The 17,933-nt window shown below is 44.2% G+C and overlaps 1 protein-coding gene across 4 annotated transcripts in view; it reads right to left on the minus strand.

The window, feature by feature from the left end:
* The window catches only part of VWA8 (von Willebrand factor A domain containing 8), a 195,399-nt gene that overhangs the window by 50,886 nt on the left and 126,580 nt on the right, over positions 1-17,933 (minus strand). For all 4 annotated transcript variants that reach the window (XM_064174552.1, XM_064174543.1, XM_064174534.1 and 1 more), the window contains 5 exons: positions 16,610-16,719; positions 14,431-14,585; positions 11,391-11,592; positions 3,915-3,996; positions 1,587-1,791 (listed from right to left, as the gene is read on the minus strand). In XM_064174552.1, coding sequence (XP_064030622.1) covers positions 1,587-1,791; positions 3,915-3,996; positions 11,391-11,592; positions 14,431-14,585; positions 16,610-16,719 — 754 coding nt within the window. The remainder of the gene's footprint in view (positions 1-1,586; positions 1,792-3,914; positions 3,997-11,390; positions 11,593-14,430; positions 14,586-16,609; positions 16,720-17,933) is intronic.

Raw genomic sequence — 17,933 nt, forward strand, 5'->3', positions numbered from 1 at the left:
ACCAATGCAAACAGGTGGGCCCCATCCACTTGACACTCACTCCTCAGTTATTTGTAGACATTGATCAGATCTCCTGTCAGTTTTCTCTTCTCCAGACTAAACAGCCCCACATTTCCCATTGGAATGGGCTGCCCAGGGAGGTGGTGGAGTCACCATCCCTGGAGGTGTTCAAGAAAAGCCTGGCTGAGGCACTTAGTGCCATGGTCTGGTTGACTGGATAGGGCTGGGTGCTAGGTTGGACTGGATGATCTTGGAGGTCTCTTCCAACCTGCTTGATTCTATGATTCTCAGTCTCTCTTGATAGGGGAGATGCTCAAGTGCCCCAGTCATCCTAGTGGCTCTCCTAAAGCACATTCTAGCTCTTCAAAGTGCAGTTGTATCTTCTCCAATCACTAACAGGAATTAAAGATGCAACCAAACAGTCTTGAATTCTCCCCCTGTGTTGCAGTGGTGATCATTAACATTAACACCTGTGTACATGTATATGCTATCTATTTGCAACACCTGCCTAAACATTCCATGTGAGAAAATGGCTGTGTGGAGGCCTTTGGCATTCTGCTCACCTGGGAGAACTTTCAAAACTAGCCAAAGGCACAACTGTGAACTCAAGGCATTTCCCACCTAGGTTTCAAGTTTCTTTTCCAAAGTGCAAATGCAATATTTTTTTCCCAAGCATTTGAACTCTAAAGATTAATTTCATGATTCTACATTTGGAATGTTGCACTTCAAAAAAAAAAACCCAGCAGGAGTTAGAGAATTATTTGCATTTAAATGTTATTGGAATCTGGCAAAAATACAAACATTGCAAGATACAGTCTCAAGTTGTGCCAGGGGAAGTATAGGCTGAATGTGAGGAGGAAGTTCTTGACAGAGACTCACAGAATCAATCAGGTTAGAAGAGACCTCCAAGATCACTTAGTCCAACCTAGCACCCAGCCCTAGCCAGTCAACTAGACCATGGCACTAAGTGCCTCATCCAGTCCTTTCTTCAACACCTCCTGGGATGGTGACTCCACCACCTCCCTGGGCAGCCCATTCCAATGCCAATCACTCTCTCTGCCAACAACTTCCTCCTAACACCCAGCCTAGACTTTCCCCGGCACAACCTAAGACTGTGTCCCCTTGTTCTATTGCTGGTTGTCTGGGAGAACAGTGATTTGCCATTGGAATGGGGGAGGTCTAGGCTGGATGTTAGGAGGAAGTTATTGGCAGAGGAGAGTGATTGGCATTGGAATGGGCTGCCCAGGGAGGTGGTGGAGTTGCTGCCCCTGGAGGTGTTGAAGAAAAGCCTGGATGAGGCACTTAGTGCCATGGTCTAGTTGATGGGACAGTGCTGGGTGCTAGGTTGGACTGGATGATCTTGGAGGTCTCTTCCAACCTGGCTGATTCTATGATTCTCTGCACAATAGACAGACTGTCAGTAATAATAATCAAGCCATTGTGTCTTTTTTTTTTAATCAATTCACTTTTCCTCAGATGCATTTTTCTACCTCACAGTGCATTTTCAACATAGCTTTCCCTTGACCACACTCCCAAATGAAAACTCATTTGCAACACACATTCTTAAATGCTTTGTGAACACCTACCTGCACAGGACGACCATCTTCTTGGCCAATCATGTTCCTCCAGTCCTGCAGTGATTGCTGGAGGCTTTCCAGTCCAGTCTCCCAAAGCCTCACACCACCTCCCATGTCCACAGTAACCAAACCTACTTTGCCCAGTGGTGCCAACAAGGCATCAGCATCCGAGATCTTAGCAAGCCAAGATGTATATGGAGAGAGGGATTGTGAACTGAAAAACAAGAATCAATATGATTTTTCTCCAATCTGCAATTATGAAAAGAGGATGAGGATTTCTGTGGGAAAGGAGACAAATACAGGAAATCCTCCTCATTACGTGAGAGGCTATAACTAAGCCTCACAGACTCACTATTTTTATCTGAAACATTCCACCTTCTGAAATGGGAGGTGATCAAAAGATACCTGCCAGAATAAAAAGTGGCTTGAAAAAAACAGTCTGAAAGGGAGCATGATGCCTAATCCACTGCTGTATCTCATCTGCCTGAAAATAGTCTTTACAAAAAAACAAAAAGGAACATAAATACATTTAAAACCTGTTACAGAAAAAAAAAACACAACTACAAAAGAAATAGGACTGTGTCCAGTTCTGGGCCACTCAATTCAAGAGAGATGTTGAGGTGCTGGAAGGTGTCCAGAGAAGGGCAACAAAGCTGGTGAGGGGCCTGGAGCACAAAGCCTATGAGGAGAGGCTGAGGGAGCTGGGGGTGTTTAGCCTGGAGAAGAGGAGGCTCAGGGGGGACCTCATTGCTGTCTACAACTACCTGAAGGGAGGTTGTAGCCAGGTGGGGGTTGGTCTCTTCTGCCAGGCAACCAGCAACAGAACAAGGGGGCACAGTCTCAAGTTGTGCTGGGGGAAGTCTAGTCTGGATGTTAGGAGGAAGTTGTTGGTAGAGAGAGTGATTGGCATTGGAATGGGCTGCCCAGGGAGGTGGTGGAGTCACCATCCCTGGGGGTGTTCAAGCAAAGCCTGGATGAGGCACTTAGTGCCATGGTCTAGTAGACTGACTACGGCTGGGTGCTAGGTTGGCCTGGATGCTCTTGGAGGTCTCTTTCAACCTGTTGATTCTATGATTATTTCTAGGTTAATGCCTTACATTTTTGAATGACTGTGTAAGATGTAGGACAAGAGATCAACTACAAAACTGTGAAGAGCCCAAAATTTGTTTCCCATTAATGAAAATATTCCACAGACTACCGACGAAGCAGAATTCATTTAAGTTAGAATTAATTACACACAAACCCATCAAATTGCTAGACTAATAAAATATATACATTAAAAAATCCTATGTGTGTGGGTTTCCATGCATGTGCTACTATTCAAACGTGCAAATTTGAGTGTGAACACCTTGATTATTATTGTTGAAGAGGAAAATGACCAGTTGTAACCCAAACAAAAATGTATTTGTGTCATAGAACACTTGGAAATATGCCCTACAATAGGGAGAGAGAGATGTCAAACCCAAAGAGAAGTCAAATAGGGAGAGAGAGATATCAAACCCAAAGAGAAGTCAAATAGGGAGAGAGAGATGTCAAACCCAAAGAGAAGTCAAATAGGGAGAGAGAGATATCAAACCCAAAGAGAAGTCAAATAGGGAGAGAGAGATGTCAAACCCAAAGAGAAGTCAAATAGGGAGAGAGAGGTATCAAACCCAAAGAGAAGTCAAATAGGGAGAGAGAGATGTCAAACCCAAAGAGAAGTCCAATAGGGAGAGAGAGATGTCAAACCCAAAGAGAAGTCCAATAGGGAGAGAGAGATGTCAAACCCAAAGAGAAGTCAAATAGGGAGAGAGAGATGTCAAACCCAAAGAGAAGCCATAAAACCTGGCTGTTTGAATGGATCATGCAAGAATCTTGGCCATCATGCAAGATACTTGCAAAGGAATGCACACTTTCCAAAGGGAGAAGCTAATCATAGAGAAGCTCAGGTTATTTCTGAGTTGAACTTTATACTGGACCTGAACTTTCCTGGTTTCCTAATAGCTAGCACTGGATTATTCTCCCTGTCTTTGTTAGACTCTAAAGGTAGACAAAAAGGGAAGGAAAAGAGCAAAAGAAAATTAAAGAGGTTAGTAGATTCAGTGGGTGAAGAGGGAGAAAGAGCAAAGAGAATGAAAATCAGAAGATAAAGCTACCTTTCCTCTTTCCCAGTTAAGGGATACATACTCATTGGGATCACCTAGTACACAGATAAAAAATGTCACAAATATGCTGCATCAGTTGCAGAATTACTAATTTCCACCTCAGAAGAAACATTTTGCTTATCTTGAAGTGATACTATACATTAAATTCTCTTTGAACTTCCTCTAAGTTGCTCTAATCAATAAAATCAGTTACCTTGGAATAGCAATGTATTTGATTTTCTTGGAGTTAAGATCTGTTACTTCCAAGTACCCAGCAGCTGGTGGAGGAGTGACATCTGAAAACAAACAAACATGGTTTTTATTCCTGCTGCATGATTAACTGGTTCCTGCACTTGCCTTTAGCAGATTAAATTCACACATTTCATGATACAGAACCTGTCAGAAAATGATAAGCTTCTGCATTCAGCACAGAGGTGTAACTTGCAAATTCAGAATTGTTTTACTATTATGATTGTAAGCAGCCAGACAGGCACAATTATAAAGGAACAATGTATTTGTAAAGCAAATGCCAACATGACACAAAAGCACTAATGAGGCATTAATGCAATCCCTAACTCACTGCATTTAACTGTCACTAAAGATAAAGACCATGATATATCTGACTTTAATTGCATGCTGAGGAGCATTTCTGTGCTTATGACTCCTGCTTGAAAATGTCACAAAAACATGAACCCAAATGTTGTTGCTTTAAATTGAGCCACACTTTTTGCAGGTCAAGTCTCAGTATGCAAGGGGTTTATAAATTCACAGTAAACAGCTCTAAACATTCAAGCATTTAATATTCTGTTTATAGACAGTTTAATAAATCATAGAATCAGTCAGGGTTTGAAGGGACCACAAGGATCATCCAGTACAAACCCACTGCCATGGGAAGAGACACCCTACCTGCAATCAGGCTGGCCAGAGTCCCATTCAGCCTGGCCTTAAACACCTCCAGGGATGAAGCCTCAACCACCTCCCTGGGCAACCCATTTTAGGGTCTTGATACAGCTGATACTATGGTCTCTCCCTCAGAAATAAATTTGTGCTTATATGTGCCCACATTGGCTTTTGCATCACATGAGCACACCCTGCCCTGGGCTCAGAAGTGGCTTCCAGATAGAAGTTGGCTGTCATAGTATGGGTACAAAAATACTATTGTCAGTAGACAAAAAAAGCGAGTCCAAATTTGCTTCTGAAACAACGTATCTCTCACCTCCATAATAGGAAGGAGAGACTGATGCTACCCACAGAAGTGTTGATGCATGCATACAGGACATGCAGGGAGGACCAGGAATATCCACAGCATAAGAGAATCCAATATTCAAGTGAATATAAAGGATCATCCATAGTACGCTGTGCTAGCTTGAAGCTAGCTAGAATGTTTTGGTGAGAAGAATTAGATTACAGGCTGTGAAAGGAAAACAATGGTGATGTCTACTTCACTCACAGGCTTGCTGAGATGTATAAGAACAAGAAATAAAAACACAGATAACCACTTTGCCTGCTGGGGAGCTCCAAGCTGCATCTCTCTCTCTCTCTAACCTCACCCTCCGTTTCTCTGACTAATCTAACTCTCCTGCCACAGGCAGAGAAAGCCTAACCTAGACCAGGCTGGCCAGAGTTTATCATAGAATCACAGAATCAACCAGGTTGTAAGAGACCTCCAAGATCATCCACTCCAACCTAGCACCCAGCCCTAGCCACTCAACTAGACCATGGCACTAAGTGCCTCATCCAGGCTTTGCTTGAACACCTCCAGGGACGGTGACTCCACCACCTCCCTGGGCAGCCCATTCCTATGCCAATCACTCTCTCTGCCAACAACTTCCTCCTAACATCCAGCCTAGACTTCCCCCAGCACAACTTGAGACTGTGCCCCCTTGTTCTGTTGCTGCTTGCCTGGGAGAAGAGACCAACCCCCACCTGGCTACAACCTCCCTTCAGGTAGTTGTAGACAGCAATGAGGTGCCCCCTGAGCCTCCTCTTCTCCAGGCTAAACACCCCCAGCTCCCTCAACCTCTCCTCACAGAGTTTGTGTTCCAGGCCCCTCACCAGCTTTGTTGCCCTTCTCTGGACACCTTCCAGCACCTCAACATCTCTCTTGAATTGTGGAGTCTAGAACTGGACACAGCACTCAAGGTGTGGCCTGAGCAATGCTCAATACAGGGGCAGAATAACCTCCCTTGTCCTACTGGCCACACTGTTCCTGGTGCAGGCCAGGATGCCATTGGCTCTCTTGGCCACCTGGGCACACTGCTGCCTCATCTTCAGCTTCATCCAGCCTGGCCTTGAACACCTCCAGGGATGGGGCCTCAACCACCTCCCTGTTTCATTTGAACATGAGGAGGAATTTTTTCACTATGAGGGTGACAGAAGTCTGGAACAGGCTGCCCAGGGCAGTTGTGGAGTCTCCCTCTCTGGAGATACTCAGATCCCACCTGGACGCATTCCTGTGTGATCTGTTCTAGATGTTCCGTTCTGGCAGAGGGGTTGGACTGGATGATCTTTGGAGGTCCCTTCCAGCCCCTGACCTTCTATGATCTTATACAAGGAGAACAAAGCATTGCAATGGGCAAATTGTTTGAACACCAGTTAAGAATCTAAACCTGTCACCCTCTCTCTATAGAAACAGAGGAACCAGACGATAGGTTGAGTTTACTCCTGCAACTGTGCTACACCAGGTATCGTTCCAGTTACCCTCACACCAACAGAGACACACACTCACTAACAGACTGTGATTTTATATTCATACATAAAACATGTTGAGAACACAAGTAAATATTTAATCTCAAAGAGGCCTCATTTCTTTGGCCTTGTTTTTAGGATAAACATTAATACTCACACTTCTCTGAGTTTATCTTTTGTGGCCAAATATCTATTTGACAGGCCTTAGGGAAATTATTACTTGTTAAGAGTTTCTTTTCAAACATAACTATTATCCTGGTTTATGGTTCCAATAAAACATAGAGGAAACTATTTTTTGGCTTATTGCTGCTGGAACAGTTTTGGTGATGCACACTGGAATATGCTAGAGCTTGGGTGAGTATTCTGAATTATGAACAGAAATGGAAGGCTGTGAGCTAGAACTGACCTGCTGTCCAAGAAGATGAGAAAGCCTGGGTTCACAGTATCACAGTATCACAGTATCACCAAGGTTGGAAGAGACCTCACAGATCATCCAGTCCAACCCTTTACCACAGAGCTCAAGGCTAGACCATGGCACCAAGTGCCACGTCCAATCCTGCCTTGAACAGCTCCAGGGACGGCGACTCCACCACCTCCCCGGGCAGCCCATTCCAGTGTCCAATGACTCTCTCAGTGAAGAACTTTCTCCTCACCTCCAGCCTAAATTTCCCCTGGCACAGCCTGAGGCTGTGTCCTCTTGTTCTGGTGCTGGCCACCTGAGAGAAGACAGCAACCTCCTCCTGGCTACAGCCTCCCCTCAGGTAGTTGTAGACAGCAATAAGGTCCCCCCTGAGCCTCCTCTTCTCCAGGCTAACCAATCCCAGCTCCCTCAGCCTCTCCTCGTAGGGCTTGTGCTTGAGGCAAGCAAACCAAAGCAAAACCAGAAAAGAGCTTCCCAAAAGCAGCATAAAACATCAGTGCAAGGACTTCAAGGGACTGCCATATACTTGTTTGTATGTAATGGGATGCCTTTACTTCATTTCCCAGGGAAGATTACAAAGGCTTATGAATGAAGCCTTGCACAGCTTCTGAGCTAAGTGACTACAGCACAGACAAATCACCAGATATCCAAAAGCCCCCATGAGCTATGCAGCACGGTCAGGAATAAACAATGTTGAATCTCCAGGAGACCAAGATGGTTAAGCAGCTACTTGTAGCAGTAAAAAGTGCATTCAATTAAATATTCTGTCAATTAGAGGGACTGAGAGGCAAACTCCAGAAGAAACAATATTCCAAGAGAGAGGGTTACAAATACTGGACCTCAAGTGGGCACACTGCCTTACTATAACACCTTGCAAGTGAGCACATGAAAGTGAATCCTTTCCCCCATGAATAATATCCAGGGTCATCATCAGACACTGTCACATCACTGGACATTAATTTTCCCATGTTTTCATGACCATGATGAATAGCACAGGTCTCTGCTGGACTCCACTCCTAGCTCCTTCTCCACTATCAGGAACAGTGTGGCCAGTAGGACAAGGGAGGTTATTCTTCCCCTGTGCTCAGCACTGGTCAGGCCACACCTTGAGTGCTGTGTCCAGTTTTGGGCTCCTCAATTCAAGAGAGATGTTGAGGTGTTGGAATGTGTGCAAAGAAGGACAACAAGGCTGGTGGAGGGCCTGGAACTCAAAGCCTATGAGGAGAGGCTGAGGGAGCTGGGGGTGTTTAGCCTGGAGAAGAGGAGGCTCAGGGGGGACCTCATTGCTGTCTACAACTACCTGAAGGGAGGTTGTAGCCAGGTGGGGGTTGGTCTCTTCTGCCAGGCAACCAGCAACAGAACAAGGGGACACAGCCTCAAGTTGTGCTGGGGGAAGTCTAGGCTGGATGTTAGGAGGAAGTTGTTGGCAGAGAGAGTGATTTGCATTGGAATGGGCTGCCCAGAGAGGTGGTGGAGGCACCGTCCCTGGAGGTCATCAAGAAAAGCCTGGATGAGGCACTTAGTGCCATGGTCTGGGTGAGTGGCTAGGGCTGGGTGCTAGGTTGGAGTGGATGATCTTGGAGGTCTCTTCCAACCTGGTTGATTCTATGATTCTATGAAAACTGGCTATTAACTGGCTAATAAATGGGAATGTCTAAAGTCCTGAAAAAAGGCTATGGAACAGAAAATGTGGAGTCTTGCTCAGGTTCAATTTAACTGTATCAGTAAGATCACATTAAATATGATTCAGATAAGGCCAATTTTGATCAATCTTAAGTTGCCATTTAGAAAACAAAAATCCATGATAATGATCTTCAAGAAGGTCTTAACTCTTTCCACTTAAATGGCCATAATGCCCTGTACAAACTATGCATCATAAATGTTTCTATACATTTAAACCCATCCATCAAATTAGTATCATGTTCAGTTGTAACAACATGAATTAACCTCAGTTAACATAAGTTAACCTCACTTCTCAGACAGATCATTTATCCAGGTCACCAGTGTTCAGCATTCATGAGCAATGTCCCCTGACATCAATCTAGCATTACAAGGTGTTATATACCACAGCAACTTAAAAGGCATGCAGAAATAACTGTGAAGATCTCAGTTCTAGGTGCCATTTGGAAGCACTTTACCTCTCCCTCCCAAATGAATAAACTAACTTTAACAAAAGGTCAGAAAATTTACCTTCTAATTTTTCATATCATCCACTTCCAAGTCACATGTTGGTTTTTATTGCTATGAAGGCCTAAAAAAAATTACCCAGTCTGACCCTTCAGCAGTTTATAAAGCACAAAAAAGTTGTAATTGGTGTACTTAATTCCAAGATCCTCCTGCTAACTCTGTTTTATTAAGCTTAATCTTTTTAGAAGCTAACATTTTCTTTACAAATGTAGGTAACTGCAGTTTTACAACCTGTTTATACAGTTGACTTTGTTTCTGCAGCTAAGTAAATGTTTTATCCTTTTAGTAATAAATAAAAGGATTTCTCTGCAGAGGGAAGTTAATCTGTGTTAAATGAGGGCAGAGATATTAGATCATTTATTTTGCAAAAGGGAGTTACTTGGGAATAAACCATTTATTCTGGGAGGGGGAGTTCATCTACAGAACAAACCAGGAAGAGCTTCTAGTGCTGATGAATTAAAAATAAATTCCATTCTACTACAGATAAATATTTTGGGGGGTTTCTTTTTTTGACAGTGATATTTCCTTGGAGATTTCCAGAGGTAATTAATGAGAAACTCCAAAGTGCTGCTTCTTTGCACTGATTTGCATATTTTCAGTTATTGGTTGAAGAAGTTAAAGATACAATAACAGGAAGCTTGGCATGACAACACAAAAGATTCTGAAGGCCCACGGTCTGCTGGAGGGTAGGAGAGTCCTGCAGAGGGATCTGGACAGGCTGGATGGGTGGGCAGAGGCCAGTGGGATGAGATTGAACAAGGCCAAGTGCAGGGTTCTGCACTTTGGCCACAACAACCCCAAGCAGCACTACAGGCTGGGGACTGAGTGGCTGGAGAGCAGTCAGGAGGAAAGGGACCTGGGGGTGCTGGTGGATAGTAGGCTGAAGATGAGGCAGCAGTGTGCCCAGGTGGCCAAGAGAGCCAATGGCATCCTGGCCTGCATCAGGAACAGTGTGGCCAGTAGGACAAGGGAGGTTATTCTGCCCCTGTACTCAGCACTGGTCAGGCCACACCTTGAGTGCTGTGTCCAGTTCTGGGCCCCTCAATTCAAGAGAGATGTTGAGATGCTGGAAGGTGTCCAGAGAAGGGCAACAAAGCTGGTGAGGGGCCTGGAACACAAAGCCTATAAGGAGAGGCTGAGGGAGCTGGGGGTGTTTAGCCTGGAGAAGAGGAGGCTCAGGGCAGACCTCATTGCTGTCTACAACTACCTGAAGGGAGGTTGTAGCCAGGTGGGGGTTGGCCTCTTCTCCCAGGCAACCAGCAAAAGAACAAGGGGGCACAGTCTCAAGTTGTGCTGGGGGAAGTCTAGGCTGGATGTTAGGAGGAAGTTGTTGGCAGAGAGAGTGATTGGCATTGGAATGGGCTGCCTAGGGAGGTGGTGGAGTCACCATCCCTGGAGGAGTTGAGGGAAAGACTGTCTGAGGCACTTAGTGCCATGGCCTGGTTGAGTGGCTAGGGCTGGGTGCTAGGTTGGAGTGGATGATCCTGGAGGTCTCTTCCAACCTGCTTGATTCTATGATTCTATGATATTAGAGTAGAAGTGAAGGATGGATTTGCTGCATCCTATGTGTTTGATAGACGAGAACTAAAAAGCCCAGGTCACTTCAGCTTGGATAGCAGGCAGATGTGACTCAAGTCATGAAGATGATGGGTAAGGTGGACACTGAACTGTTATTCACCCAGCCCTGCACTATTAAAACAAAAGGTGCTTGATAAAGCTGGTAGGAGACCAGTTTATCGCAGACCAGTGAACCTGTGAGCTTGCTGTGGAGACACACAAGAGGGACCAGACTCTAAAAAGGAACCAGACAAACTTCTGGACAAAAGGTCCACAAAAGGAGATTTCAAAGCTGAGGCAGAGATGCCCTCTCCAACGTCCCTAGCAAAGGAACTGCAGATGTTGAGAAAGTATGAACGGAAAGACAGCGAAGTAGCCAGGCTTTTGTATTTCTCAAACAGCCCCTCCTATTGGCTCTGCTGGAGACAGAACACTGAGATAGGCAGCCAAAATACTGAGATGGGCAGCCAACAGGTTTGTCTTGTAACTGTGTGTCTGTGTGAGACTGAGCAGAGGCCAGAAATTAACTGGTGAAGGCCAACTGCTGAACTGGGAAGACCACGTTCCTCTAGCTGGTTCCCAGTGCAGACAGAGAAAGATCCAGTCTGCTGGGATATTCCTAGTGCAGGCAGCCTGTTCATTTGTCAGAAGTATAAATCCCCATGTTAATAAGATCCAAATGAACTTTTTAAATGAGTGCAACTACTCTTGTTCCTCCTCAAATGTTTGTTTTGTGATTCTTTACAAACACTGTGGAAAAATTACTGAGTGATTGCAGTTCACAAAACAAAACCAAGTGTGTACAGCTGTTGCAACACAAATATCTGAACCTCTTACCTTTTGGGTAAATGTCTTTCAAAGGCACATCTCCAGGTGCTAAAATTCTGACTATTTGATTAGAAGCCAATAAAGTCACACAATTGGTTTGTTTTGCAGCTCCTCTTTTCCTTTGGGCTCCGTAATAAAACGGATCAGAAGGAGAAGCACGTTTGCAGCTCAGGGAGGAGTTTCTTTTCCAGCTATACACTTCACTAGGAGACTGCAAGAGAGAAGGAGTCCAGTGAACAAAATGTTACTGTTATTGAGCCTAAGAACAAATGTTTTTTGGTAAGTTCCTCTTCTGATCTAATTTTATACCAAATGTAGCTACTACCTTACCCCTCATGTCACCACATAACAAAGATAAGACTTGGATTATTATGTCACTGAAAACTCCCACGAAAGTGAAAAGCAACAGACTATGTACATAAGTTTTAGATATTGAGATTTGAAGTTGAAACAATCTGGTTTTGGCTTTTTTCCTTTATGCTGAACCAGGAACAGAAAGTCTAGGCTGGATGTTAGGAGGAAGTTGTTGGCAGAGAGAGTGATTGGCATTGGAATGGGCTGCCCAGGGAGGTGGTGGAGTCACCATCCCTGGAGGTGTTGAAGAAAGGACTGGAAGAGGCACTTAGTGCCATGGTTTAGTTGACTGGCTAGGGCTGGGTGCTGGGTTGGACTGGATGATCTTGGAGGTCTCTTCCAACCTGGTTGATTCTATGACTATTCTATGACTACTAATCTAATCTAGAATCAAACTATGTAACAAACTGTTACCATGATCTGTGTTTCCACTAATGTGGAAAAATGTAAACAGACCCTTCAGTAATTAATTCAAAGCCAGGCATTAAGGCTGTAGGTTCAGAAACATCAATGTAAGTGTCCACATGTGAGCCAGGTGCTTCATCTCCCACTACAGTTATGAGAGGATAGAGAACAAATTATCTCATCTTGAAGAAGGCCTCCACATCAAGTCAGCTGAGGATTGCAAGTATGAATAAGAACTTAAATAACTTGGTCCTGCAAAACACATAGAATCATAGAATCATAGAATCGACCAGGTTAGAAGAGACCTCCAAGATCATCCACTCCAACCTAGCACCCAGCCCTAACCAATCAACTAGACCATGGCACTAAGTGCCTCATCCAGTCTTTTCTTGAAGACCCCCAGGCACAGTGCCTCCACCATCTCCCTGGGCAGCCCATTCCAATGCCAATCACTCTCTCTGCCAATAACTTCCTCCTAACATCCAGCCTATACCTACCCTGGCACAACTTGAGACTGTGTCCCCTTGTTCTATTGCTGGTTGCCTGGGAGAAGAGGCCACCCCCCACCTGGCTACAATACCCCTTCAGGTAGTTGTCGACAGTAATAAGATCACCCCCGAGCCTCCTCTTCTCCATTAACCTTGGTCCTGCAAAACACATACACCACTGACCTTGTTCCTACAAAACACATACACCATTAACATTAAACACCAAATATGAAGTCTGTTCACTACCTTCACATTTAATTTCATGGCTCCCTGACATTCACATGGACATTTAAAACCATGTATAAAGAGAGATAGAGCCTCAGTCTATATGAGAAAGAGAAAACTGCTCCTTCACCAGTGTTGGTATTGAAGTGTGTAGCATTGTTAGTACTCCTTCCATTAGACTACCTCAGTTTTCCAGCAATAAACCCACATCTATTCCAAACCATATGAAAAGCTGGTATAGTCATTCTGGGAATATAAGTCTCAGTCAAGTAAAACTCAAAAGCTAATTGCAAAGACAGGGACTGTCTTATTGACAAAAAAGGTTTGAATCATTTTGGACTTCAAGGTATTTTCTTCAATCATTTTGCTTTCACAAAACTCATGTCTGTTAGCAGTTACATTTTATAACTCGCCCCTAGTTACTGGGAAGAAAAAAAAGTAATCATTTATTCCACAGGAACCACCTATTTTTATATCACTAGGTGGTAAACATCAATTAATCCAAAGAACTAAACACGCTGCTTTTATTTACCTTGTGTTTCCCTCCACTCCTTGCCACAGCCCTAGTTTCACTTTCCTTTCTGGTCCTTTTTAATTGCATCACAACTACATTATTAAATAGTGAACAGGCTCTATAATTTGGTTACCACTTTCTGTATCTTTTTTTCTTAAACCCAGGGTCTTGCTAGCTGCTGCACACTGAGCAAAAAAAAGATCAGACTCAACAGTTCAAAATAATATCTTTTCTCTCAGTGGCTATATGTAACTAAAAATCTATGAATCCACATGATTTCAAAAACATTCCTCTAGGCAGTACTCTTCAGAACTTACCTGCAGTGATTATTTTTTTTGCTCTGTTAGACACTATGCAATCCCAATTTCTCATTATTTCAAACTGCACCCAAATCCCTCCAGATGAAACTACCCTATCAAATGGTGCACACCACACAAATATGTCATTCACTCTCACTGCCTAGCCTTCCCATATAAGCTGGTAAACAGGTACTTTACTAGTTACAGAATAATCATGGAATCAACTGGGTTGGAAGAGACCTCTAAGATCAGCCAGTCTAACCTAGCACCCAGCCCTAGCCACTCAACCAGACCATGGCACTAAGTGCCTCAGCCAGTCTTCTCTTGAACACCTCCAGGGACAGTGACTCCACCACCTCCCTGGGCAGCCCATTCCAATGCCAATCACTCTCTCTGCCAACAACTTCCTCCTAACATCCAGCCTAGACTTCCCCCAGCACAACTTGAGACTGTGTCCCCTTGTTCTGTTGCTGGTTGCCTGAGAGAAGAGACCAATCCCCACTTGGCTACAGCCTCCCTTCAGGTATTTGTAGACAGCAGTGAGGTCCCCCCTGAGCCTCCTCTTCTCCAGGCTAAACACCCCCAGCTCCCTCAGCCTCTCCTCATAGGCTTTATGTTCCAGGCCCCTCACCAGCTTTGTTGCCCTTCTCTGGACACCTTCCAGCACCTCAACATCTCTCTTGAATTGAGGAGCCCAGAACTGGACACAGCACTCAATAAACAAGAACAGATTGCTTCATTGTGTAATAACACTGAGTACTTACCAAGAGGTCTGGGAAACCAATAACAACAGTAGCATAATTATGTTCATCTGAGAAAATCCTGTTGGGGGAGCTGATCTTTTGTCCCACGGCTGCGCTGAGGTTGTCTGAAGACAACTGGTCACTTGAAACCGCATGCGGCACACACAGCTCCGACGCTAAGCAGGGGAATTAAGCAAAAGGAAAGTCATTATATCCAGATGTGCAACAGGAAACAACATTAACTGCAAGAGTGCTGAGCACTGATCATTGCTATTACTTTGAAGACGAAATTACTAGAGAGCAGAAGACTTGATTATACTATACTGTAACACAGAAAAGAAGTGAGGAAATAATGTTATGTATGTGAAGTTAAGTACTTCAAATCAGGAAATAGTAGCTTTGTAGTTGCTTATACCATTTCATTTTGCCCTCTACTGCATGAATGAGGCAGGAAGCCTATGGAATAGAACAGCATGGGATCTCATTGAAGATTGCTATAAGGCAAATGCACAGAAATGGAAAATGTAGGTTTGCACAGGTAAGCGTCAAAGTGGCATTTCTCGGTAGCTGTCTTGCTGTCTCTGCAATTTAAATGTGGTTTTTAACACTTTTCTGGTAAATAATAATAATCCTGGTTTCTTTTTTTTCTTTAAGCTAAGGAAAACTAAATTCTATTCTGGGCAACTGAATTTACCTTGCCTCAAATTAGTAACACAGTCAGAACCAGCTATCTTTAGCTATCCTGCAGCACAGACTGTTTCCACATCAGTGGGCAGACTATCTTGTTTACCTGGCAGCAGGAGAAAATCTTTCCTCCCTCAAAGGATGAATGGGCTACTGGTTTAGGTCAGTGGCAAAACCACACTGGTCTACCTTTTCTTAGTTCTCCTGTCATGACTTCTCTCTCAAAGAATGAAAGCAGGCTGAAGATGGTTACACTCAGGGTTTACTGGATGATTTGTAGAAAGGTGGCGAGGGAATATGGTAACTTTTTTAAGTGGAGGAGAAGAAATAAGAGAGGATAAAACCAGCACAAAAATCATGCCACAATCAACTGTCCACAAATACTCTGAGACTAAGGATGATGTTTCTACCCATCTGAGGAATGACACTCTATAATGGTTTCTAAATAAGGTAGTAAGAGGAAGGAAACTGCTGTGCTCTGAGGGAGCTTGATAAGTTGATAGAGTAAACTGTACGAGAGATAAAAAGGATCCTAGATATTAAAGCTGGGATCAGACTCTTTGGTATCCAATTTGTTGCTGTTTGCATAAAATAAACCCTGTTATTTGTCAATAACATCTGCTTGTAGTGTTTACACAATGCTAACACTTATGTTAGTGCACAAGGACCAGGATTCCCCTACCAAAGATATAAAGTGGTTTATTTTTATCCTGTCACTCAGACACACTGGAGATAGACCAAAGCCTATAAACTGTTAGTATGTATATGTACATTCAGCTATGTTAAACCAGGCAGACAAAAGATTTTGTGCACCATGACAAAATGAACCAGGCAGACTAAAGATTTTGTGCACCATGATAAAATGAACCAGGCAGACTAAAGATTTTGTGCACCAAGATAAAATGCTCAGCACTGAAAATGCCATCAGGTCTGAAGATAGGCAAATCTTAACAGACACAACGATGACCACTGGAAATTTCTGCTATCTTCTTAGCTAAGATGTGCTTGGATGCCTAGCAACCTATCTGTGAATTTTCCTGAATAAATTCCCTCTACTTTCTAACACAAGTGTGATGGCTTCAGTGGTTTTCTGCATGCTATCTGCAGAACTGAAAGGTCATTTCATCTTTCTAAGTATTAGCTCACCTAAGTCTGTGCAGCAGACCTGCCATAGCGTACAGACCAGACTCATCAGTATTTGATCCCTTCTATTCCTATGCTCTAATTCCTTCCTAGTTGTCTGTTTTCCACTCTCTATGCCTTTTCTTTTCCCAAAAGCCTTTAAATGCTACAATGAAACAAAGATTATTTATGCAAACAACGTGAAGTTGGGGTATGGAATTTGCCATGCTTTGTGCAAAGTTATTATTAACCAAATGTGGTAAGAGGAGGACAAAAAGAAAAACTCAAGGACCTTTAATGTAAGAAACTTGTTCGTGCAGCTGCAAACAGAGAAATTCTTCAACAACAACAACAACTACAACAAAAAAGAACCAGCCAAGCTTGCATTCAATACCTGTTGTTAAGCCAAATCCCATGTCAGCTGGCTCTTCACTCAATGCATACAGCTGGCAAACCTCACTGTCTTCAGCTTCCAGATGGACACGCTTGGTTAAAAGAAATTTCCTGGAAAGGATGCACATTTGTAACAATTCCTGATTAAGCCTGCATCTCTAAACAAGAACCTTTATCTCCTGAAATAGTGAAAACATTCTATGTGTATGCAAACAAGGTTATCAATACCTCTTGCTAAAAGCTAACTCTGATTTAACCACAGAATCACAGAATTAACCCGGTTGGAAGAGACCTCCAGGATCATGGAGTCCAACCTATCACCTAAACCTTCTAATTAACTAACCTATGGCACTAAGTGCCTTATCCAGCCTCCTTTTAAACACCTCTAGGGATGGGGACTCCATCATCTCTCCAGGCAGCCCATTCCAATGCCAATCACTCTTGCTCTGAAGAATTTCTTCCTAACATCCAGCCCAGACCTGCCCCGGCACAGCCTGAGGCCGTGTCCTCCCGTTCTGTCCCTGGGTGCCTGAGAGCAGAGACCAACCCCACCTGGCTACAACCTCCTTTCAGGTATTGCCCACATCCATGGGCAGCCTGTTCCAGTGCTTCACCAACCTCATTTTGAAGAGATTCCTCCTGATCTCCAACCTAAATCTACCCTGCTCCAGTTTCAAACTGTTGCTCCTCATCCTATTTCCATAAGCCCTTGTCAAAAGTCCCTCCCCAGCTCTCTTGTAGCCCCTTCAGGCTCCTAGGAAAGCTTAAGACAACAAGTGGCAGAGTTGTCTTCTGGTAACTATTTACACAGGTTATTTGCTGTCCATTATCACAGTATCACAGTATCATCAGGGTTGGAAGAGACCTCACAGCTCATCAAGTCCAACCCTTTACCACAGAGCTCAAGGCCAGACCATGGCACCAAGTGCCACGTCCAATCCTGCCTTGAACAGCTCCAGGGATGGCGACTCCACCACCTCCCCGGGCAGCCCATTCCAGTGTCCAATGACTCTCTCAGTGAAGAACTTTCTCCTCACCTCCAGCCTAATTTTCCCCTGGTGTAGCTTGAGGCTGTGTCCTCTTGTTCTGGTGCTGGCCACCTGAGAGAAGAGAGCAACCTCCTCCTGGCCACAACCACCCCTCAGGTAGTTGTAGACAGCAATAAGGTCTCCCCTGAGCCTCCTCTTCTCCAGGCTAACCAATCCCAGCTCCCTCAGCCTCTCCTCGTAGGGCTGTGCTCAAGGCCTCTCCCCAGCCTCGTTGCCCTTCTCTGGACACGCTCAAGCATCTCAATGTCCCTCCTAAACTGGGGGGCCCAGAACTGA

This window comes from Pogoniulus pusillus, chromosome 3 (genome assembly GCF_015220805.1).
Source record: "Pogoniulus pusillus isolate bPogPus1 chromosome 3, bPogPus1.pri, whole genome shotgun sequence".
Taxonomy (NCBI): Eukaryota; Metazoa; Chordata; class Aves; order Piciformes; family Lybiidae; genus Pogoniulus; species Pogoniulus pusillus.